Source organism: Mugil cephalus, chromosome 15 (genome assembly GCF_022458985.1).
Source record: "Mugil cephalus isolate CIBA_MC_2020 chromosome 15, CIBA_Mcephalus_1.1, whole genome shotgun sequence".
NCBI lineage: Eukaryota > Metazoa > Chordata > Actinopteri > Mugiliformes > Mugilidae > Mugil > Mugil cephalus.
Genome location: NC_061784.1, coordinates 9,752,051 through 9,778,330, shown reverse-complemented (window position 1 = coordinate 9,778,330; position 26,280 = coordinate 9,752,051). Strand labels below are relative to the sequence as shown.

At 42.7% G+C, this 26,280-nt stretch overlaps 1 protein-coding gene across 1 annotated transcript in view; it reads right to left on the bottom strand.

The window, feature by feature from the left end:
* opcml (opioid binding protein/cell adhesion molecule-like) overlaps positions 1 to 23,419 on the bottom strand; it is a 274,929-nt gene extending 251,510 nt beyond the window's left edge. The window contains exon 1 of the mRNA XM_047607060.1: positions 23,075 to 23,419. Coding sequence (XP_047463016.1) covers positions 23,075 to 23,135 — 61 coding nt within the window. The 5' untranslated portion in view covers positions 23,136 to 23,419. The remainder of the gene's footprint in view (positions 1 to 23,074) is intronic.
* Positions 23,420 to 26,280: the final 2,861 nt, after the last annotated feature.

Genomic DNA, 26,280 nt, shown 5'->3' with positions numbered 1-26,280 from the left:
CATCAGACTTTGAAGAAAGATGATGGACATCAGTCGTCTCTAATGTGCCACTTCAAAGCACGTTTCTGACATATAGCACTTCCAGATGTGGTTGCAGCTCGCAGTGGGGAGCTTGGCCCCGTGCCACAGGTGTTCCAGACCTCAGACAAATGGAGGCTGCTCTCCCATGTGGAGTCAAATATGATTCATGAATTGACTTCCTGCGAGTGTGACAGACCAGGCTGACAGCTCATGTCTCCCTCGTGACACATCACTCACTCAAAAGAGTTCAGCGCACAAGACAAGGGCATCAGGCGTCAGCCTCCCAGGAGGAGAGTGTTACGTAGGTGGACTAAATATGGTTTGACTAATCTTGACTCAGTCATTAACTGAGTTTTGATCTGTAGGCTGACATTAGAAGATGTTATGAATTTCACGTCTGTGTAGTTGACTCATTTATGATCACCATCACTCAACTCCCCGGTGTCCAGGAGTCATCAATATTAAACAGCCGTTTTAGACGCGGGCTAACGGAGCTAAGTCTTTCTGCTCGGTGGGCCCAACACAGCCCCAAAACTGAGGTGCAGTTTCACATTCAGGCGTTTACATTCACTTATGGCGGCGTTTGAGGAATGTCTTTGTGCGCGCTCCCATTTTTTTTCCCCTCTTTGTGTCTGTGACTTTCACAGGATTATCACAGCTCCACAAATCCCGATAGCTCAGAAGTTCTGCTACATCATCTTCACTGACAACTGTGAAATTGAGGATTTTGTATTTTAAAAAAACAAATATTAATACAAATCTTCAGTTTTATAACAAAACCACAATAAAATGCACCTGAGCTGAGAGCGGCTACATAGTTCAGCACCGCCATCAAATATATTCCAGGTTACTCCAATGGCTCCATTATACTGAGTTTCCATTTGTTTATAATTAACTCGGCACTTTATTTATTGCTACTCCAACCAATCAAATAATTATATTTATTCATTATCAATAATTAGAATTAGATTACTCACCTGGTGTATAATAACTCAACTATTTCTCATTAAAACTATAATGAGATTTGTGTCTACGCGCCGCCGATGCTTCAGACTAGCAGACAGCGTACACATTTTCGAAAAACATCTAAGCTCAAGTCGCCGTTTGAGAGTTGAACTGTTGGCCGGACAGTGTCACACACTGAATCCTGCGGGCACAGAAGAAAAAGGATTCCTTTTATCAACATGCCCGCTTTGTGTTCCGACTTGCTTCTTCTTCAAAGGAACCGCAGTAGCAAAGGCACATGGGTATTGTAGCATTATGTTTCACCTGCCAATTACTTCTGCTCCTTTCTCACGTATTGCTCCAAACAAACTGCCAGTTTCAGTATTATCCGTAGGCGCCAAACACAAGAAAGCAAGTACAGTGTTTGGCAATTTTATACCTTCGTTCATTTTCTGTAACCGCCGGTCCTCTTGGAGGGTCATAGGGTTGGCGGAGCCTATCCCGGCTGTCATTGGACGCGAGGCGCGGGTACACCCTGGACAGGTTGCCAGTCTATCGCACGGCCGAACGACCCAATAAAGTAATAATGTGTGCTGTTGTTGTGCTTACTACTGCACAGTACTAAACTCCCATGAGCAGGAATATTACTTTTAAATGAGATTCAGATGTCTTGAGAACACCCCAGGAACAAATTCCAAACTAGACCGGGTCTTGCTTGATCATCACTGGACTTTCCATGCATCATTTTATGTTATTTCTCTAAATACTTTAGTATCTCAAGATCACACGGTGGTGGTCTCATGGTTAAATGCTCAGCTGTGAGATGGTTGTATCAGTGGTGGTTTATGTGTATAAAATGTGAAAAATTTTATCTCATAAAAATTCTACAATAAATGTCCGTTTTTCTTAAAATGTGGCCTTTTCTGTGCTTATTAGTCACGAATGAAAGAGAGTCCATGTTCTGGGTATTTGCGCATTCAATAGGCCGTCCTTTACATGAATATAGTGATTTGATGAAATTATGTAAAAACATTCCTTTGTCTTTCATCTAAAAAGGAAATGTACAAAGTCCAACGAAATAAAAAGCTGAATGCTGAATCCTGAAAAGATGGTTTGTATTCTAAAGCAGCACCCCGAGGTGTGTGGCTGCTTCAAGGCTGGGAGAATTCACGCCGATGCGCACGGCTATCTTTCACTGCCGTTCAGACAGTAATGGTATTTAAAGCTCCTCAAAAAAGCTCAGGGACATCCCAAATCATGCATGTCAGTGTTTGGGTCTCGGAATTATGAGAACAGACAGCAGAGGAGAAGTTGAGCAAACTTTGTCCTTCTGCGTGCTTCATCTTTCTCGTTTTCTGCGGCTGAATGGGCTGTCAAGGACAGCACAGGTGAAATGTTTCAGTGTCTCCACATCATTTATCAGAACTGTGCAGTGTTTATGCTCAATGGTAAATACTGGGTTTGCTACTAAATATTAGATTAGACCGCCTGAGTCAGGGTTTTAAGATTTCTCCAGTATACAAGTTCTTGTATCCATGGCAACATTGTCCACCCGCGAGGTGCACTTTTTTCTTAGTGCTGCCTCCCCAGCACACACACAGAAGAGGAGGGCACTGTCAACAATAGTCTAGTTACTAGACAAGTGAAGCTGCCGGAAGCTGCTCGACGTGGCCTATTAGAGTCTAGTAGAACATGTCCAGCAGCTTCTGGCTATTAATGTTATTAATGTAGCCCACTAGTCCAGTTCACATCCAGATGTATACCCAGGTACTCATAGGTCTGACCCAGCTCTACTACTCCCTAGTGATGGTTACAGGCTGCAGGTGGGGCCTGGACCTCCATTGTATTGATCTGTCTTATGGTGCGGAGCGAACCACTTTTGAAGTACCACATTGTTGTACTCATGTTCTTATCTGCCCCTGACACAGTGTCATCTGAGACTGCCCTCTGTGTATGACATGACTCTGTGTTGTAGCCGAGGTGAACAGGGGAGAACGCAGTCCCCTGCCGTGCTCATGCTGCTGACAATAGTCCACAACCTGACATACTTAAGGTGGCCAGATTTGAGCTTGTGAAGAAGAGGACCCTTCGCCATGTTTCAAGGTTGGAGTTTGGCACACTCTACAAGAGGACATGTCTGGGTAAAAGAGGACGTCTGGTCACCCTAACGCACTGAGGTCTCCCAGTAAGATCGTCCGCTATCCAGGAACTGAGTTGGGAGTCCACTGGCTGGGTGGTGTTGAATGTCTCAAAAACGTGATCCTCGCATCGGCATCAACCCTGTCCAAGTGTCCTACCAAGAGTCCGACGAAGCAGGTTCGAGGATGGCGTCATCCGCCCCCCCCTCAGCTTTTCCTGGTACTCAAACTGTGATGTGTCTGGAGCTTGGTGGACCTGGGGCCTGATGTGATGCAGCAGCAGCCTCTCCATATTGCTGGACGTCAGGGCGAGCATCTGTAGTCGTTCATCTCCCCCGGGTGTAGCGACTTAGGGACGGGGATGATGATGCATGATGTCTCCCACTGCAGGGGGACCCTCCTATGGGGTAGCCTTAGGTTACATGCTGCAGGGGCTCCCCCAGCTCAGAAGAACAGGCCCTGAGTAATCACGGGGACGCTCCATCTGGGCCGAATGCTTTGCTTCCTGTTAACTGTGGTAAAGACGTTCTCACAATTATCTTTTATATAAGAATGTTTTTGTTTATTGGATTTTTTTGGATTTGCAACCCTTTTAATGTTGGTTCCTATACAATGTACAATGCGGAACGTATTTTAACATATGTTTTTGCTCAGTTTGCATTATCTGCACTAGATCTGCTAAAGATTTTAAAATACTACTTTTAAATGCAATTTTCAGGTAGTTATCTAAACAAGAGGTTTGTAGCTTTAATGTGATGTTCCAGAGAAAACGACATATTAATACTAACTAATGACATACCCCCAAAACACACACACACATACATTTTGTTATCTGTAGGTGTTTGCATGGTGCCAGCCAAAGCTTTTAATGCGCCAAAATGTCTAAAATAAGCTTCAGTCAGTGCGTGCAGCCACGACAGCAACTCCCAAAGCTTTCTAATCCACCGGGTCACCCTTCCCGACTTTGCCCAGTGGAGGGTGACGAGCATGACCTCATCATTGCCTCGTGGAAGTCCGAGCATCAGCAGCAGCAGCAGCAGCAGCAGCGACATAGTGTTGAGGGGCCGGCGCCTGCATCGCTGAAGGCAAGATACCGCCAAATGAGATGTGACAGCTGAAAGAGAAAGCAGGCCCAGCTGATGGGGGCTAATATGAGAACACGAGTTTGCCCCCTCTATTTTTATGCGCTTCGGTCGCATCGCTGTAACTGCAGTGCTGCAAATGAAAAAATATATGGACGGATATTTGAGTGTGTTTTTTTGTTTTGGTCGAATCGTCTTGGAACATTTCAAATCCCGCCAGCAGTTTCTGAACAGATGCGCGATTTCGTGATAGACTCTGCGTCCAGAGTTCACATATCGCTGCCCTTCAACAACCTTGTTATTGCTAAGTATGAAAAACAAGCAAGCTTGTCTGATAGCACAAGATCTGAGCTGTCCTGGTGATGTAAAGGGGGGAGTGCTGCTGCTGCTGCTGCTGCTGGGGGTGGTGGTGGTGGTGGTGTCTCGCTGAAATTGTTGTTTCATCAATAAATAATGGCAGACAGAACTCTGATGGCCAAGCAGCGCCTCTGATCTATGATCAAACAGAAAGTACTGTCCTGCTCTCAGACTACAAATACAGCCACACACCATGTATCAGGCGCGCACGTATTAACAAACAAGGTCGAACACGTCTGCCGAGCGGAACGCTCACGCAAACGCTCGACAAAGCCCTCGCAGTTCCGGGCTTCGCTGTCATTTTCCTCCATCATAATTGTCACAGTTCCCATGAGCCCGTGCTTCAGCACTCTCGGTTCCCCCGCGCTCTCCGCTTCGAGCTTCCGGCTGACTGAAGTACTCGCAAAGCCTCTTATTTCTAGCGGGGTAGATTTGAGGGCTTCAGCCAGTTTTCCGCCACTCGGGAACCAAGCGAATGGTCGAACCTTTTCTTGTCAGGAGCAATATCACGGCTCTGCTCGGGCACGCTGTGCTCAGTCAGGAGGACTCCTCCGGCTTCTCTGGACCTGAAATGATTTTAACCTTTTCTGATGTGTGGACCCTCGCCGCCGATCTATTCGCGGCCTCTTTTCAGCCACGCCCCCTCCCCTTCTCTTACGGGAATTGATTTGTGTGGCAGGTGGCCTTCCAGGTTTTGAAATCCAGATGGTTTCCAGCATTTCTGCCAGTTCGGTCGTTACCAGCCTGTGGAGCCATCTGCATTCGCCCCGTATTTAAAGTAGAAATATGACTGCCTCGTAGGATACAAAGGATTTTTTTATTGCACGCTGGCGTTTCTGCACAATCACGTTAAAGGGTTGCACGCTTTATTTGACTTCTCTCTCCATCTTCTTTAGGTGCCAACCTCTATCGCGTACTATAGACGGCAGATCATGAAGCTAGCTGATGTCCAACGTGGCCGTGAGGTCCTGCGGTCTGTGTGGATGGGGGGCGTTCAGAGTGCAGGCTGTTATCACCAGAGTGATTAAAAAAACAAACTGCTCTGTTAAAGAGGCAATGAGCGACTGACACTGAGGGTATGAACCTGGTCTAAAACCCGCAACTCTTCCAAATTTGATTCAGCAGAAGTGAAGCACAACAAATGGCACAGTGACGGTGGTTTTAGGTGGCTCCTCGATGTGCCTCACTCTGCAACCTTTGAAAAATGGCAGCAGGTTGAAATACAGCTCCAATAGGTGAAGACGTCATGTTATGTTTCACCGTGGACCACAGGTTATCATTATTATTATTATTATTTTTAATCTTCGGTGCATAAAACTTTAATAATGTTGAGTGTACAGCCACATTTTGTTATCACCATGAAAACAATTACATTTCCATTCCTTTTTTTATTTTAATTTGGCATAGTTTTATACTTTATCATTATACACGCTAGTTTATTAAATTTATTACATTATACCAAACACACCTTTAGGCGACACTGTGTTTTTTAATGTGAGAAAACAAAGTGTTATCTGTAAAAATGCGCCAACATATATTCTTACAATATAAAAAGAAATTACTGTAAAAACAAACAAAATTAAAAAAAACAATTAATCGTATCGGGACATCACATTATTCGCCAGAGGAATTTATTCCAAACACCCATTCATCCATATTTGCCGAAGGCACGAGTTGTAATTACACTGCTTCTGGGCAAGAGAGACTATTAATGACTCGATGTGTGAACAAGTCCTTACTTATTAAACCTTCGCAGAACGTCGGGACCCGTATCGATCCCGTGTGAAGGACGGCCGACCGTCCGGTTTACAGCACGTGCTCGTCCTGCCTCACCTCTCTCCTCCAAACAACAGCTCTCTCTCTCTCTCCTATTAGCAGCTTTAAACCAGAACACGGTTTGGCTCACAACAATAAACCTTCGGCGCGCCTTGTTTGCACTTTGCTTACTGCTCGTGCTTCCAACTTTTTCCTTTTTCTTTTTTTCCTCCGCGCCTGTTTACACCTCCCTGCCTCTCGCTCGTCTCTCTTTGTTTGTGAACCTGAGTAGCTGCATAGGGGCTCTGCAGAAGGGCTTATTAGCCGCCTTATTATGACAGGATGCAGTTACGCTATTGTTTCAGAAACTGCTGTAAAGAAGCAAAGCCGACCCTTTTTATATATATATATATATATATATAACTGATTATTGTAGAGATGGTACCAGTGGTGGAACCAGTGCTACTAATCTCACCTGGGTACCTTGACCCAAATCAGCTTCTTCTCATCTACTACTGTAAAAAAAAAAAAAGAAAAAAAAAAAAGAAGTGTGAGACCAGCAACGTGTTACTGAACTCCCGCTGACACCTGCTCCCCTGCACTTAACTCGGTTTCCTCGTTTCTATACGCGCGTCTCTTTTGGGTGGCGATATCCCAAAGCAGAGATGTTTCCTTTCACATTTCTGTTCAGCTCAGAGAAGGTTCATGTTCATGACCTTTTGTATTCTTACCCCGGCCTGCGCATGAGAAAAAGTTCTTTTCAGTTCCTCGCCGTGCCTCGTATTTTGCTTTTTAAAAATTTTTGCAGAACTCCCAAACTGGACTGTTTTGTATTTGAGAAAAGGAAGGATGTAGTTAGTTACGGCGCAGGCGAATTTAGAAGGAATCCTTCGGGCTATGAAAGATGGTATTTAAGAAGATAAAAACCAGCGGAATGGAAATTGAGAAGGAATACTGAGCGTGTGCAGCAGTGCACAGCGTAAAGTAGTTTACCCATGTCCGCCTATCACCTGTTGCCCTTTCAGCTCTCTTTGTCTTTTTCTGTATCTACCATTCCTCCAAAAACCAGGCTGTGAAGCATAGACTGTAAACAGTAAGAGCATGCGGCTCCACACTCACAAGATGCCACCACCCGTATCCCTGGAAATCTGTCAGAGGCTGCGCCCGCGTTATCCATGACCCTTCCACGCTTCCACTCGACTCGCTCGCGTTTGATTCATTTGAATACTGCGCCGTGCTCTACTTTGTCCAGTTCCAAAGGAATGTTGGATTATACACTAAACTTAATTATTTTTTCATACTCTCACAGCCCTACAAGACCACTACACCGAACAGCTGCCATGGCACTCATTAATCATAATGATCTCACATCTTGTTAATATAGAGGCAAAAAAAAAAAAAAAAAAAAAAACGAAAGTGAAACTTATTAGAAAAAAAAAAAGGACGCACCGGCACAATGTGGAGCTCGTGACCCCAGGGGAGATCCACGGGCTTCGGCTTTCCTTTTGACGAGCTGCCATGGCGTCCATTTTTATACAGCCTCCTGCTGCTGTGGCTTCATCGCGCACTAAAGATTGTGTAAAAATGGTATACACGGTATAATAATTTATCACTGCATCAGTACCAGGAAGTGACTGCTCAACAGTGAAATAGGGCACATATCCGAAAGTTCAACCTGAAAAAAAATAAAAAAATAAAAATGAAATTCATTCCAAAACACTGACATTTAGTCAGAACCCACAAAACTATATTGTATCCAGATGCAAATAAAGCCCAATTACAGTATTACAGTATGCTGTCACAATGCAGTCATTTTTGAATCTTTGAATTTAGGAAATTAATGTTGTAAGGTCGTGCACCCAAAAGGGATGTGCTTCAAAAGGTCACTGCTATTTCCAAACTCACACGGCCGGCGCACAGAGCCGAGCCGCCGGATACAGTTTTCACGGGGGAAACACTAAAGATAATTATTGCATTTTATTCCAAGTGCGTGTTGACGCCACCGCGCGGGAACGCGGCCTTTCTGCCATCATTTTATTTTTAGGGTGAGCTTCCAGTGCCTGCGTAAACAGTGCACCAGCGCCGTGACCTCACGCTGACTCAGAGACACAGTCCTGGCTGTTAACGTGAATTAATTCTTTTTGAAGGGCATACAGAGTTTCTTTTGTAAACCGCGGCGCGTCAGTGTGTTGGTACGCGAGTCCAGCCCTCGCTGGCCTAGATTCAGTATTGTGCCAGCCTTGGGACCCGGCTGGCTGAGTGAGTGCAGGGCAGTTGGCACGCGTTTGGTAAATATCTTTAACGCTGTGCTATTGAGTTGTTCACAGCTTTGTAAAGTTAGTCCACAGAGTTACCGTTAGCCCAAAATTGGATTCTAACTAAACAGTGAAAGTTAAAGATTAAGTAAATATGTGAACGATAGTATGATTATGAGTGGCCTAACCACAGCAATCTTACTATTCTTTGCTGTTGGAACGGACCATTGTTCTTTGAGCTGAGCAATTTTAAGTGCATCATATTTTTTTATGTAGTCTGAATAAATTCAGTAAGAAGTGACGTTTCACGGGTCAGCTGTTTGTTTACTTTATGCAACAGAGAAAGCTAAACTAAAGCCATCAACTAAACCATTTGCTACTTTAAATGTGGCATGTACTCAGGATTGTCTTGTCTTGCCTGGCAGCCCCTCATTTTGGATCAACGTTCTTCAAATGTCCTCAAAAGTAGATGCCGGTGATTTTATTTACTATTCAAGCTGTTACCCTTTGTGATTTCTATTAGACTGGGGTACTACTTTGAAGTGTTAACAGGATGTGAGGGACAGGAACATACCAGTTAAGACTACTGGCAGTAGTGTTTCCTCATATCTTCCTTATCTTTCTGTCATTTCATATATATATACACACATATATATAAAAACTTCAGGTTTATAGTTGTGGAAAATGGTGCACTGGATTTAAATGGTTACTTTCTACCTATTTGTCAGTTTCACTCAAGCAATTTACTTTTTTGCAAAACAGATTACCCGTAATTTTCAAGGCCATTACTTAACCACCCAGTCAAAACTTCCTTGGAGGTTGAAAAGAATGTACAAATACGACAGAAACTTAGTCAAAATGAACTGAATAAAGCACAGAATCCAGCCAAGTGCCGAGACATCATTTACTCTGATACCCATCGCTCTTCAGCTTCGATTCTTATTTAACCGCGTCTTTTACATTCAATCTGTTGCCGCAGTTCGTTTCTTCGTATTAATGAGGAAAAAAATGAAAAAAAAAAATTTAAATGCTGGAGTCAAGGCTGTTTTTTTGTATCTTTTCCGAAAGCGCAATTTAAAAACCAGAGCAGCGAGAGATCAATGCATCTTCCCCCAAGGGGAACCACACAGATATGGAGCTTGCAGGTGGATTCTGGGGCGTGACAAGCATAGGTAGTAGCACTTGTAAGAAACAGCAGCCTCATGGATAATAACTTTTTTTTTTCTTTTTAACTGTAAGTATGTAGCTTGACCATAGAGGTCTAACTTCAACTGGCCCATGCTGGACACACCTGTCTGCTGTAAATGGGTCGTGTACATTCACTGCTTTTGTTGCACTTGGTCTGAAAACATGTTTACTTGCTTATCTGGGTTGTGATCCAATAAGTCATGTGGGGTGAGTACAGGGCACTTCAGGACCCACAAACACCTGGATGAAAGACTGGATGGAGCTGACAGGATGTTTACAGCATCTCTGATAACCACTCTTAATAACTGTCTTCAATAGAAAAGCATTTCAAAATGCAGTTGAAGAGTAGGAAAGCAATGACAAGCAAGTTGATGCCGCTGGTGGGAAATCTATTCTTGGAACACTTAAGGAATGACCTTCCACACCAGTCAACTCTGACTCTAATGGCTACTTCCAGTATGATAATCCCCTCACATCTCAAACTACCGTCATGAACATTACCTGACGTACTTCAGTGTACCACTGTGGTCTTCCCTCCAACCAGATCAGCATCCAGTATAACAGCTGTGGTGTGTTTTACACCCACTGACTGTATGTACTAGGCGTGGAGTCCAACCCGAATACGGTACACGGAAAGGCACCAATAACGTGTACTATTTCAAACAAGTAGTTTTCATCTACACGTCCGGCTCCACTAGGCTCGGACTGCGAGATCAGTTCACGTTCAGACAACACAGGTTTAATTTATTTCTCACAATATGTTTGGAAGAGATAGCTCGGTAAAGTTTTTTATTTATAATTTATAATTTTCCACAAAGCACAAAAAAAATACAGCACATTATTCGTGACAAATAAAGTGATAAAATGTCAAAATAATTCAAGTTCAATCCATTTATTTGTATAGTAGGCGCGAAAGGATTTAAGAAGTTTTATCCTGAAAAAGATTGAATAAAAACACAGCTTTTAGCAATGTATCCAAAGAATGAAAGGACAAAACTAAACCGATAAGTTGCTCTGCTTCAATAACAATCGCAAAAACTGCTAAACTCATCCTTTTCTTCCTGTTGTCCAAGCAATTATAAGACAATTAACCAGGGTGCGGAGGTAGCAAATAACTTCCGTTACGTTACATTGGTATTGAGACGTCTGCAGTCACGTTCTCTCACGTTAGCATCCGTCTTAGTTAGCAATCGTTAGCTCGGTAATTGTCTATTGGTGATGGTAAATGGTCTTTTATATAGCGCCTCTCTACCTATTTGGTATTCAAAGCGCTTTGTCACAGAGGTTCAGTGTCTTGCTCAGGGACACTTCGGCATGTGGTACATTCCAAGGAATCAAACCGCTAACTGCTAACCGCTCTACATGCTGAGCCACATTCACCTCTATTGTCACCTACAACCCCCAAACCATCACCACAGTCATGTTCTGACCAGTATTGCATATACATCCATAATTATTATAATGGCGAATTAAAGAATTCTTACTTTTTGCACCTATTCTGAATTTCATTTAAACACAAACAAACAAACCTTTTTTCCCCTCAACAAATACAAATACAGATAGTGGATGCTTTGCACACCCCTAGCACAATAATGGATCGCCATCAAGAGGGAGAGTTTTGTTGAGATTTTACTCCACGTTGGCATCACGTGAAATCCATGAGCCAAAGTTCTCAGGTAGTGACTTATGTTTAATTTCACCTCAGCAATACAATGCATTCCTCTCAGCGCATATTGATTTCAGTGGATTTCACTGGCTCCGACACAATCTCCGACATAAGAAGGTAGTGTGTGTTTCCATCAACCTCAACAGCAACTCGGAAGTTGATGACAAAACGCTTAAAGCTGCTGCAATTGGGTTTTGTCTACAATGTCTACAAGATACTGTGGCTAAAAGGTTTTATTCAACTCATTAGTATGGGACGGAAACAATGAGTGCGACTGTGTCTGTCAGAAAGTACTGAATCGGGAGGGAAAGTACCTCGTACTAATATTAGCTTAATCAACAGGATTCCTGTTAAACAGCAGTTCCATTGTCCCAAAAACAATCTGTAATCATGAATTACACACTCTTCATTACACAGGAGTGTTCAGAATAAGTTTAAACCTCAAATGAGTGAACTACAGTGGCTACTAACCTCATTGATACACTCTTCAAGAGCATGTGAAGGCAGCACATTACTAAATTAATTATTTAGAGTCCCTGCGTGGAAAAAAAAAGTGTCAGGCATTTAAAAGCATTTTCCAATTTTGTGTTTTGAACTTTGGATTTATATTACATGTCAAAAAAAATCAATGTCGGTTCTTAACACCTCTCTGCCTTTTTTGAGTTTGCAGTCGACACGTCTGTCGGCTGACTCAGAAAGACTCCCCCTCCCCAAATCATTCTCATCTTTTATGATTCTTTCTTTTTCAATCACAGCTTTAACTTTATCTATACGTCTCTCCCTAGAAATGAGAAAACCTCTAAAAGCTTAAATAAAAAACGTGCAAAAAACGTGCGTCAAGCTGGATCCAAACTGCCCAGAGTGTTAATTATAGAAGCTGTGGATTAACAACTTAACGCGTCTGTCCGTTTATTCGCGCTCCGCTCTATAAATCTGGCTCATGCGGCGTTTACAGTTTGCCGGTTAGCTTCGCCATAAAGGCCGCATTTAAGTCAAGTAGACCAGCGGGCGTGTAATGGCACCGTTTTAACAAGACACGCGTAGCCTCCGCTACAGAGCCGACCCCAACACGACAAACGAAGTCCGGCAATTACGATTCATAAACTCCTGAGAGAGACATCTCTGAGCCTCTGAAGCCGCTCAGACCTTAACCTGCCGTCCCCTTAAGGCTGCTGCTGTTTGGCGCTTCGCAGATAACGCTCAGCACAGTGGCATTTCAGTGGTAATCTTGGGGACTGTAAACTGGACAACAATGAGCTGAGAGGGCCCGATGAGCTCCGAAGACCTGCACGGCTAGTGATTATTCTACAAAACAACCAATCAATTGACCCATTCTCATAAAAATATCGATCAGCGCGGACAGAGAGACTTCATCAGCTGGAAGCCTCCTCCGCAGTCCCCCGTGGCCGTCTTTTACTCTGCTGCCCGACAGACTGGATCAGTGAGCATAAATATTCCATCAGAACAAACTATTGGAACTAGCTGGTGCTGAAACATTTTCATGTGCTCAATTACAGTAATGAATCTCTTTTACAAGCTTGAGGGATCAATACCGGGAAGAGGCCTCGGGCTCGTTCTGATGGCCTCCTTCGACTTTTCACTGATTTTGAAATGATTAAATGATGCACGCGCGCTGTAATCACACGACGCTGGGAGAAAACAAACTCCTCTGTAGGGTAGCATCAAACTCTGAATGGAGAGGGTCTTTAGCGTTACGTGCAGCATTATATTCACGCCAAACGAACCCAACGATTTCTCCCGTTCGGCAAATCCGTATAGGCGTTTGCGTTAGAGACAAGCTACGACGCACTGATTTCCCCGCGCTATGACCCTTTTTGATTCGGTAAACAGCGAATCAATGAGTGAGTGAATCTGTTCTGAATGAAAACAGACGAAATTGAGCACATTTGTATGCAACGGGAACGCCGTGGAGCCGGTACCTTTAGAACCAACTGGTGTCTCGCGTGGCAGTCTCTGCTCACGTTAAGCCTCGCGGACTCCCGACAGTCGGATGAGTGTCTTCGCCTGTGCCATCCGTCGCCTATTCACCAAAACAGTCTATTTACATGCCTCCATTCAAGGACGGCGTTTAGCCTCAAAGGTTCGGAGAGAGCTCACTGGGGTTTGTTCACTCTTGCCGGCGGACGGCGTTCTCACAAATGTGTCCCCTCCAACGAGCCTGTGTTCGCTGTCACAATGCCCTGGCTGTGTGCAAGTGGCGAGTCGCTGTCAATGACCGTCCCGTTCTAAAGCTTTGGGAGACAATACCTCAGTGTACGCCAAATCAAAAGTAGATTATGTGCTTTCTGGCTTGTTTAGTGTCAGAAAATCTTTAGTGTAATGATTTTTTCTTTAGGAATAGGGTAGTGAGCTCAAAAAAGTTCAAGTTTCTGATTGTCTACACCAGTTTTTCAAACGTTGACGACCCCTCAAACTGATGATAAGATTAAGCAGGGACCCCCTACCTTATTTTACAGTATGTGTTGTTAAAAACTCAGCCTAGGGCTATTTCTAAATATACATTATTATTATTATATGCTATTGCTATTCTTTATGTCTTTATTAAAACATGTTGGATGTGTATGTCATGTTAATGTTGTTCATTTTTTGGGGGGAAATAAAAAAATATATATAAAAAATGTCTAATCAATCAAAAATTTTAGTTGATTAGACATTTTTTATGTCTAATATGTCTAGATTTATTACAAATCTATAAAAAGTACCTCCGTAGTACCTCCGCTGTTAAAGACCTATGGTCTACACCCACAGATATTCCTATTTAAACCACAACTTTTCACTATTCCCTTAAAACTGAGGGAAATAATCGATTGAGTGATGAAACATCCTCTCAAAAAAATGTCCAGATAACTCCTCTGTTAAATCCTAAATGCTTTTTCTATACACCACGACCTGGATGACTGAGAACCTTCACAGACACATTCTCATTTCACATACACATACGTCCGCATGCTTTCCTTACGATGAATTATCTCTATATATTATATATTACAGGCGGCAGGTGCAGAGGCACTTCCCTGCATATCAAGAAAGAGCGCCGACACAAGAAATATTGCACAAAGCTTTGCCTTCCATTGGGTTCAACTGTTAAGCAGGTTTAATATATACAAGGAGTTCAGGTGCTTTGATTCGCGTGTGTCACGGAGCCACATGAGTGATGTGATCCCCAGGAACGGTGACAAGGTGATAAATTGTCGCACTTAAGTTGACATAAGTTGTGTCAACGGTGAGTAATATGAGGCCATAAAATGTGACATATCGTACATTTTAGGGAAAACAACCGTAGCAAAAATAGCTGGAACTGCCCCCGTGCTTTCCAGCCGGGCCTCCTGGGCTCCTCCTGCGTGATAAAAGCCACCACAGGGCACTGCGGTTAGCTTGATTTACAATCACAATTTGGGCTAAATGACATTAAATAGCGTAAATCTTAACTAAAATCTGACGCGCGCACTCATCATAGGCTTTTAATAAACTGAAGATCCATTTTCACAACCAATCTGAGTCCCTGATAATTGCAATCCATCATTTTGAGTCTTTGGGATCAATGGGCAGAACCCAGCAGCGACGTTGTCTATAGCCGGCTGTAGGCGTGTCATTATGATAAATGGCTCAATCAGCCGAGGCTGAGGAGGCTATGCCGTCTCGAGTCGCACGGGGATCAGGAAAGTTGAGGGAGTTTTGGCCACAACTTTATCTTGTCCCAACATCAGTTTGATATATGCACAGCCTCGGGGGGGGGAGGCACCACGTACTGAGAAGGAATCAAGAGTGAGGAAAAGATTTTTGCTCCGAGCAACAGATTGTTTGACAGATAATGCTGCTGTAAGGCTTGCCTTACTGTTTCATTTCCAATGAAAGATCTAAACATTGCAAAATGGAGCACTGCCCTCTGTGTTGTTACAGGTTGATTCCGAATTCTTTATTTGACATCACTTTGACCAGCGGAGTAAGGGAATAATAAAAATATAATGTTTTACCAGATATGGGGAAAAAGTGGAAGCAGTAGCTGAGCATGACGGACTGGAACTGTGCTAAGAAAACGATTCATTCATTTGATGAGCATTAAAACAAATGAACAAAAAAGAAAAAAGCCTTTTTACCCTTTCTCCCCCTGCCGCCTGATTTTACAAGTCATTCAGTTCAGCATGTAGGAGTCCGAGTTCTTTTCTAGATTTTACTTTTTTTTTTTTTGTTCTAGTGCTGTAAGAAAACAAATCTAGCAAACTACACAGATCATGGATAATATTAGACCACTGACATGAGAAGTAAACAACCCCACCCAATAGCAATGACACTCTTTGATGGCAGCAGCCATCCCCAGCAGGATGCAGCCTGACACACACACACACACACACACACACACACACACACACACACACACACACACACACACACACACACACACACACACGAAACAGTTTAGGAACAACTCAAAAAACATGAAAAACAGCACAAGGTGTTGACCTGGCCTCCAGATTCACTAGATTCCAAACTGATCAAGTGTCTGTGGAACGAGCCTTATCCACAGAGGCCCCTCCCCTCTTGGTGTATTGCTAGTGTTTTTTGCACAGCTGGAAAAAAAGCCATTAGAAAGAAGCCATTAGAAAGAAATCAGACTCCTCCACCTGCCACCTTATCCTTCATGTCAGAGAATGAAAATTAGACGGGGTTCAACATTTAGAAAAGGTAAAAAGGTTTTTTTTTTGTGGATTTGGAACCGTGCTAAGCAAATGATTCATCCATTCTGAATCCCAATGGGGTTTGGTGCTGGTTAAATAAAGTTAAAGTTTTTCCATCCTCGAGGTATCTCTTTGTAGTAGTAGTAATAGTACTACAGAATGTAGCTGTTATCAAAATACAAGTTTGAGGCCACCCTTTTTTCACTGTCATGCTTCATTTTTGTAGCATCAGGCTGGGAGGAGTGGAGGTCACGAATTTTACAAACAACGACAACAGAGAGACATTCTCCCAAGGTTCCCTTGTCCATAGAGGTGTTCCTGACGGCCTTACAGTTCTGAAGCTGTTAACAACTGAAATTGGGGGGTGCTGTTTATCACGAGGCACAAATTCCGCAAGCATCCATGGGTTACTGTGGATAAGGTCACGGAAATTATGTTTTGGTTTATTTTGGGCTCTAATAAGCGGCAGACTTCCCAGTGCATTTTGTATGATTAAAAGCCAACTACAAATCGATATACAACATTCCTTTTCTTGGAAACGGCACCAGTTAAAGTTAAAAACGATCTCCTCTTTGCTTCGCGCTGCTGCATGTTATAATAGACTCATCTGGATTAAGAGGACCATCAGAGCACCACATTAGACTGGTTTAAAAACCTTTTCCAGTGTGATATCACGAATCAGCGCAGATTTTAATTTCTGTGCAGATGACACCAAGCTGTATTCATCTGTCAAGCCAGAGGAAACAAATCAGTCAGTGTAGACTTGTAACTTTCAACTTCTCAACAAAGTCATGTTATTTTGCCTTTAGCACTTTGGATATTTGGAATCTAACAACATACAGTACCTACCCTGGATGGCATCACCTTGGTTTCCAGTACTACTGTAGCAAAACTTGGGGTTAGACCTGACCAGAATATGTCTTTTAACTTGCACATAAGACTCTGCTGAACTTGGTTAATATTAGGAACATCCTAGCAAAAGAGATAATAATACTCTTGAGCTTAGTTAGCGGTACGTACAAGGCCCTTATTGGCCAGACTCCACCTTATCTTAAAGACCCTATAGTGCCATATCACCCCATTATATTGCTTCACTCTGAAAATGCATCCTAGGGTTCACAGAGTTTCAAAAATGGAATAAGAGGCAGAGTGTTCAGCTTCCAGACTCCAGCTCCCTGTCTGGGTTTGGGAGGCAGACTCTCATTATCTATGCATCCATGGCTACTGCAGTATGTCAATATTTCTGTGTGTCTCTCCTAGAAGTGTTATATACTTATCTATGAGGGCTGGCATCTTTTTTTTTTTTTTTTATTGATTTCAGTTAACTTAAGTTGAACTCACCATTTCTTTTGTTTGAGCATTGTGTAAGGGATTAAGCGTACTGCGGACAACTTAAACCACTGCACCAATAGATACACTGTAGCCAAGGACATGCAAAGTCACCCTCACTGTGTTACATGCTTAAGAACAAAGGCCTTCCGATACGGACAATAAATGTTGCATAACGCTTAAATCACCAATCCAGCATACAGTGTAAAGACGAACAGAGATGGCCCGAGTGCGTACAGTAGGCGTGCATGTGCTCGCAGTGCTCCGTAATTGTATCCTGTTCAACTCATAACCGTTTTGTTAGCATTGCATAATTTAACGGTGTAATTTCTCCCAGCTACAAGACCGCCTTAATCTAAAGACATTAAGCTTCACTCTTAATGCTGCTTAGCCAAAAGGCAATTGTGCTCCTTAATGGTGCAAAATTAAATCCAAATGGGCTGATAAAGCCATTCCTAGTGTCATTCTTTGGAAATTAGTGGTTCTTCTAAAGGAATTTCGTATCAAAGGCTGACAAAATACGCACACTTAGCAGCAAGTCTTATGAAATTAAGTCGTGCAAGCTGCGGCTGTTTGATTAGTGTGGACGAAATGTATCTGAGCATACTCAAAGCAGTTCACAGTGAAAGGTAGGTTTCCTCCGTTCCTTGAAAGTGAAGACAAAGCAAACCCAGCCTCAATATGCAATTAGGGCGACTGTCCTAGTAATTTCAACGAATACAAATAAAAGACAGGACCGATCGGCAGTGCGCGTTCTTCCGCAAATACACTTGCTAAGCTTTATCCTTCTGTGCTGAGTTCTCACTTTGCTGGAAACATTTCAGAATGTTTGCATTGTTTTATGTCAAGGTCAGCTCTTTCTTTACAGCCCAACCACACACAAACACACACCGCAAACTCTGCAAAACCACCTTGTGACCAAAAGGATGGTGCTTCACATCTTTAAAGGTGGCTGTCTCTCCCAACACTCGCAGGTAAGCAGCAGTTGCTCCGTCAGTAGATGTGGGATAAACTGCGGCAGTAGTGCGCTACTCCCAGGTGTGAAGCTATGCACTGAATGAGTATGAATGTGAAGCAGAGCAACGCCGAGAAAGAACAGCCACGCTCAGCAAAATATGTGTATGGATGAATAATTTTACTATATATACACAGTATTTATGTAATAACTACCTGATGTGAGGACGTGGCAGACAGAACATTTTTACATTTCACATTAGCCTCAGTTGGTTTCTAAAATTCTGCGAGCTCTTCAATGCCCCCTTAGGGTCATGTTTTTTGTGCCATTCATGAATGAATGAATATTAATGAATATTTGCAGAACACACCACTCTCCTAGGCCAAGTATCACACATAAAAAGTCAGACGATCTCACAGAAGTGCTCTTCTTTCGGGTGCCACGGCTGAACAAAAAGGATAGAGGCGATGGATGCACACTCTGTGTGTTTAGTTTGAACAGAATCAAAAAATATTCATCCAAATAATTCCAACAGAAATGTTGTTTAATTTAGAGTTTTATTTTGACAGGCGAAGTAACACTTTGGATCTATGAAAAGTTACTGTGTCGGCGCAAAATAACACTGAAATCGTTCAGGACTATATTTTCTCATCTACACCCATCAGGCATAACATTATGACCACATTCCTAATATTGTGTAGGTCTTCCTTGTGCCTCCAAAACTGTTGGGACTCGGAGAATGGACATGGGGCTTCTGAGGCCTTTGTCTGGTCTGGTCTGGTCTGGTCTGGTCTAGGTGGGTGGTAGAAGTAAGTAACATTCGCATGAATGCAAGGTCAGTGGTCATAATGTTATGGGTGATCAGTGTACAAATAGTACATGAGTAAAAATAAAGAAAGTGATTCTTCTTGACAAGACATACATGACAGTGTCGGCCATGTTCTCTAATAACGTCAATGATAATTGTTGTATTTCTGTCTCATAAAAGTTGAGTGAACTAGAGGACAAACAGCAACGGAAACAGAAATCTGATGGGGTTTGTGATCCTGCAAGCGAGTAATAATGTGCAGTATGGAACTGGTAAACGGCACATATGTTGGTAACATGCTGAGCTCAAATGCAGTGTGAGCTACATATGTGGTGTGGGACCTACTTTGAACCAACATCAAAACCTGCATTACCATTTTTTTTTGAGTAGAGCTGGATGTGTCTACTTTTAAATATTGTTTGTCTTTATTTCCATGTGACTTGTCTTTAAATTAATAGCCAATGTATAGCTTATTTACAAAGTGGTCTTTTATTCATTTATGCTACGAAAGCATAGCCTTATGGTTTGCGAGATAATTCATCAATACTCCATCTGCTGTGGATATGATTAGGTGGCTTTAGATTAAACCATATGAACATCTGTGATATGTGCTTCTTGTAATTTGTAATGGCAACGATATACTTAAAGATAAAAAAGCCTGTACTGTTATTACTGGTAACTGCAAATAGCCGTGCTAATGACTTTTCTAAGGGAGTGATATGGAAAGCAGTTTACAGCTTTTCAGAAACTTGCACAGAACCTAATCTTTGTCTAATTTAAGTATAACACAAACAAGCAAATTCAACAGCACTGCGGTAACTACCAGACCCCAGAGACAATCTGTCATACTCCATCCAGCCTGGTGTGGGAATGTTCAGTCACTTAACGTGTGATACAACAGCTGCCACGCATGTAGCCACGGTGGAAAGCGTCCAACAGTTTGCAAGACATTTAGTTCAAATTATGAAACTTGGATAAAATTTGTTAGGGAGTTTTACATATCCAACACAAACTAAATTACACCTGAAATGTCATGAATTGGACACATCATGAATACTTTGCCACTAAATTACTTGCTCACAAAACAACTCAGCTTTTTAAGCACTGACTACAGAATGCAAAGTCTTTCCAGAATGGAAACATCTTAAACTCTTATAAAATACAGAAGATTTTCTATGTGCACCTTTTTCAGAAACTTTTACATCTGTATACTTCTCCTTTTTGTATCCTCAGTCAACACAAAGTTGAGTAAGGGAACCTAGCACAGGAATTCCAACGTACAGTGGTGTGAAAAAGTGTTTGCCCCCTATCTGATTACCTATATTTAAATTTGTTTGGTGATCTGAACCATTTAGGTGTGACAAACATGCAAAAAAATAAAACAACAATAGCATAAGTAAACACAAAATGCAGTTTTTAAAGGAAGGTTTTATTATTAAGGGAAATTCCAAACCTACATGTGGTGTGAAAAAGTGTTCGTCTACTCCCGGTTGCCCCCAAATGAGAAAGAAAGTAATTGAGATCTGTCTGTCTGGAAATGGGGTAATTTTGGTCTCACTGTGTTCTGCTGGAGTCCCAAAGCTTTGGAAAAGGTTATAAAGCCAGGAGCTCAGAGACGACTCATCCAAGAGCTCACAAAAGACCCCACAACAACATCCAAAGAACCGCAGGCCCCACTTGCCTCAGCTAAGGTCAGTGTTCACTCCACCACAAGAAAGAGACTGAACTCTTCCATGTAGGTCATTTTTTCCCAAAGACCAAAACGAACAAAAAGAACATAAAGGCCCGTCTCAGTTTTGCCAGAAAACGTCTTGATGACCCCCTAACACTTTTGTCTCATCAGTCCACAGAGTATTTTTGCAAAAGTTGAACTTTTTGGAAGGTGTCCCATTACATCTTGTGTTAAAGCAACACCCCATTTCAGAAAAAGAAGATCATAGATCATAGAAGATCAAAGATCTGGTGGTGGTAGTGTGGTGGTCTGGGGCCGTTTTGCTGCTTCAGGACCTGGAAGACTTGCTGTCATAAATGGAACCATGAATTCTGCTGTCTACCAAAAACTTCTGAAGGACAATGTCCGGCCACTTGTTCGTGACCTCAGGCTGAAGCAAAAATGGGTTCTGCAGCAGGACAATGATCCACAACACACCAGCAGGTCCACCACTGAAAGGCCGAAGAAAAACTAAATGAAGACTTTGGAATGGCCTAGTCAAAGTAAAGACCTGAATCCTATTGAGATACTGTGGCATGACCCTAAAAAGGTGGTTCATGCTTGAAAAACCTCCAATGTAGCTAAAATACAACAATTGTGCAAAGATGAGCGGGTCAAAATCCCTCCACGGTGCTCTAAAAGACTCATTGCAAGTTATCGCAAATGTTTGATTGCAGGTGTTGCTGCTAAGGGTGGCCCAGGTTTAGGGGGCAGTTGCATTTTCACACAGGGCCAGTATGTTTGGATTTTGTTTTCATTTTATTTGCATTTTGTGTTTCTTTGACTAACATTTAAATTTGTTTGACGATCTGAAACATTTAAGCGTGTAAACATGCAAAAAAAGATTTAAAAAAAAAAGATAAGAGATCAGGAAGGGGGCCAACACTTTATCACACCACTGTACCTGTAATTTCTTGTACCAGTGTAAACGCCAATAAAGCTGTGTTCTATTGTTCTATTGTGAAAACTGATTTGGTCTTCATGTCAACAAAGCCATGTGGTTGTGCAAAAAAAAAATATATATATATCAGTGGACACTTCAAGTTTGACATCTTAACAAAGATCATGCAGAGACACTAAATGTGTTCTTCTTTGATATATTGTAGCATTTCACCCTTTACAACTAAAAACACCTATGACTCAGCGAGAAATGGAGCCCAGCGAGTGGACAATGGCACCATAGTGGTTAAAGATTACGTCATGGCTCCCTTGTTTGCAGAACTTTGCAGAACCTGAGTTGGTAGAATATAATGCACACACAGACGGCTTTATTTCCCTGACAGTCTCCTTCTCACATAATCCCCCCCCTCACATAATCCTTTAGAGGGGAGAAAACAGGCAGTAGTTCTCTCACTTCAGGTGCTCGGGGCACATATTTCCATTTTCAAACGTCAGGTTCGTTTAAGGCAATTTGAGGACGTCAGGTTTTCCTGTGACGTCACCTGAAAGCGTGATGAGTGGGACCAGGTCCAGGTCTAGCCACCCCCCCCCCCGTGAGCAATGTCTCGCGTGATGATATTCAATTAAATGTTAACGATTTACGCCGGCGTTATTTACATGCAGCAATAAACCATGCAAACTCCTTTTCGCAGAGGTGCTCCTGCACAGAGCTTAAATGAAATCGTCAGCACATCTCGGGCGTTACTTCATCATGAGATGATCCTTCAATATTACTGACACCTGCATACATTATTGGGCTCAGTGGTCAATATTTCCTTCCAATGCCAGCTTGTAAAAATAGATTTTTTTTCACATAAACACCTAAGAAAGTCACTTTATTGACAAGCTCTAGGAAAAGCAGAAGACATAGCAGTCTTTAATTTTTAAATTTCCGGAGACCTAAGACTGAAGTGGCTATTGCTGCAGGATATCTTTGACACTGAATCTTCGTGTCACCTGTCTATAGAGTGACAAGTGTGCATGAGGTCGAGGGAACTTTCCTCGGCTCGACCCGGGAAGCCTCTCCATAAACTTGAAACCAACTTCTCATAAAACAGCATCGCACGGTCACGGTGACAGAGGTCGGAAGAAATGAAAAGAAAAAAAAAAAAAAAGAAGCAAGTCTCAACAGTGCACCCCTGTGTGTTAACGGGAGCTGGGGGAGAGAGGGGAACGTAAACACAGACGTGTAAAGATGAGAGGCACGGGGAAGGAAAAGAAGTCTTACCTGGGAACACGAGCACGGCGAACACCCAAGACAGGATGATGAAAAATACCGAAGTATACATGCTTCCCAAACAGTGCTGATTCTGACCCGCTCGTTTGCTTTACAGACGCTCTTTTTGTATCTTCCCACAGCAGCGCTTTGAGAGAGCTGTCCACTTTTCTTTCCCTTTTTCCCCTGACTGTCAGTTTGAATAGCTTTTCATCGCCTCTTGCAGGCTGAAATGAAGGTGATTTAAATCCTGTGCATATAGTAGTTGGCGGATCACAGAGAGAGAGAGGGGGAGAGATAGATAGAGGCTGGCTCCTCATGCAGTGTTCGATCTCCCTCGCTTCCACGTACTACACAACACAGAGGGACCAGCACTCTGCAAGATTGGGGGGGAGAGGAGGGGAGGGGGAGGGGAGGGCAGCCTCCCCCTCAGCCGGCATTGGCTGGCACATCTGCTCATCAGCCATGAACAGTTCTAGCACTGTTTGTTTTTTTTTTCCTTGGCTGCTCCGAATCCTCATCCCTGCTTTCTTTCTCTGCCCTCTGACAGAACTAGAGCGGGATTAGAAGGACGATGGAGGACTGGTATTCAAGGTTTAACAGAGCTTAAAAATACCCAGCCTCCTAATTAACACAGAATGGGATCTCTGTTTTAGATTAAAGGGAGTTCATTTGTTGTTGAGGTTGTTACATAACCACGAATAAAGACAAGGCTACGAGGTATGTTAACTTTCGTTATGAATACATGTCATTAGTGACGGGGCTATGGTGGGGCATTCATGGCCAAAAAAAAAAAAATCTCTTTTAGTTATTCTTTTAACATTAAATGTGCAAACTTGAACTTAAATAAATAACTGGAAATAACATGAATGGCATTGTATTGGTTGTGCATACATAGCAGGTTAGGCTACAAGGCTTGGTCGGTGCTCATTGGTCGCTGAGTAAACTTGTTCCATTTGATTTTCCTTTCAGTGGCATCTCCCCTAAAACGTGGCATTTCCACTGGCGTCCCCCATGGCACCCCTTTCGGTCTTTTGTTATCGTCTTTGTGTGTGTGTGTGACTGCGTAAATTGTGCATGCATGGCCTCAGAAGTGACGTGATATGGAAATTAAACAACAACAAAAAAATGAAATTCGCTCATAATTATTATTAATAACAATAAAGAAAAACACATTTTTTATAACATTTCTGCTGTGTTGGAGCATGACGTCGACATTTATTTATTTTATTTAGCCACTGACTGATGTTTTGCCATAAAATGTCTAGAAAAGTGAAATATGTCATCGTCATTCTCCAAAATCCATGTTAATATATTCAAATAGCCACATCATCAGCCGCGGTCCTATCATGATTCACTCACAGTTGCCTGGCTTTTAACTGTTGGACTCAATTAATATGAATATATATATATATATAATTAAAATACATTCATATTAGGAACCTGCTTATTCTTGCAATCGTCCTTTCAGCCAATCAGGTGCAAGATGCATAAACGCAAAGTTAGTAACAACATCAAGAATAAGGGAAAACATGATTTCACTGACTTTGACCGTGTCAAGATTGTCGGTGACCTGTTGCTTTCTTTTAACCCGCCACAATAGACTCAGTTGTTTCACACCACCTTCTCAGCAAACTCTAATCATGACATCATAGCCCGACAGATCACACAAATCACACTCCGAAAGCAGGTGCAGGCTTGTTTGTGCCATGTCTGTTGACATGGTTACCTGCCAGGATACTGCCCTTTCTGCCTCTGGCTGGCAGTGATCAAGGCATTCCTGTGAAAGACGGGGACGCTGTCCGTGCAATTCCATGCTAAAAAAGAAAAACTGGTCAAAAACACGTCTGATTTCATTAAGAAGGAAACTGATTACTTTCAGAATGTGATCATCTTTCCATCAGAGCAAATGAGAAATGTAATTTAAATTCAGAATTATACCGTTGGGTTTGTAAATGCTCGAATTCATTGGATATTAACCCCCTGTGCCACCGCTCTTTGTACTGGAAAGAAATGTGATTAATTTAATCATGGGACCGATAAATAAGTCGATTCTTACAAATTTACCACTTATTTAAGTTAACAAAAGGTGCTGAGCTGATAAATGCTATCATCAAGGTGTCAGTGGTGGATTGATACCTTGGATAAATATCCTGATCCAATGTTTCAGTGCAATGTCACAATCTCTAGTCTCTGATGTGGTGACACCATGATGACACAACAGTCGTCCTGCACCAGCGTCTGCAGCTACCTCCAGGGAAAGAGCTCCACAACGGAGAAAACAGAGGGCAGCAGTGTAATGTTGTCCTAAGCTAAAACTACCTGACCAAAACACACTATGCCTTATCCATATCCCTGTAGATTGTGGCGAAAAAGCCGGTAACAGGAATTGTGCGCTCTCAGGAGTGGGGACACTGGTGTGGAGTAGCTGCAGAAAAGAATTAAAACAATAAAGGCAAGGCAGTCAAATAAGCCCTCCCATGCTGACACAAAAAAGAGGAGAAAAATATGTTTTAAATAACCTACAGCCCCATCATCCCCGGTTCGCTTTCATTCCTTTAATTCCTCTAAGTGATTGACAGGTGTCATGTCACTCCCCCGTCATTCACTGATCATTTGGACATAATCCAGTCAGCCCTCAGACCGCTGGTCATTAGTCAAAAGCGCTGCTGGTGCCAGAGTGGGAGGAGGGAGAGGAAGTTCAGCTATGGTGGCGTTAGCATGAATGGGGCGGATTATTTGCTTGCTAATCCATTTTCCTCAGTGTCTTTGGAGGAGAAGTTGGAAGTTGCTTCGCTTTTTGGAGGAGATGCAGCATAGACCCCACAAGGAATTGTGAATTTGTCAGACAATTTAGCACTGCACTTCACTCTGTAGCATGTAAACAACCCATGTCAGGATGTTGTGTCAGTCTCTGTCAGTGCCACAGCTGAAACAGGTGAAACTGTTCCAGCTGCGTCTGACGTATCCCCCAGCCCCTCGGGATCAAGCGTACCACCAGGCCGCGCTCGCTTACCCTCTTTTCTCCAATAACTGCCTCCAGAGACCCGGCAGTGAAGATTCCGATGTTTACAGACGACGCCGCCGCCGTGGTTGATCTAATAACTGGTGGCGTTGACTCTGCGCAGAGAACCAAAATTGAACAGCTGGCGTCCCGAAGAATGTCACAACCATCTGTTGCAGAACATGTGTAAGACAGGGGAATTCTCTTGCACCCC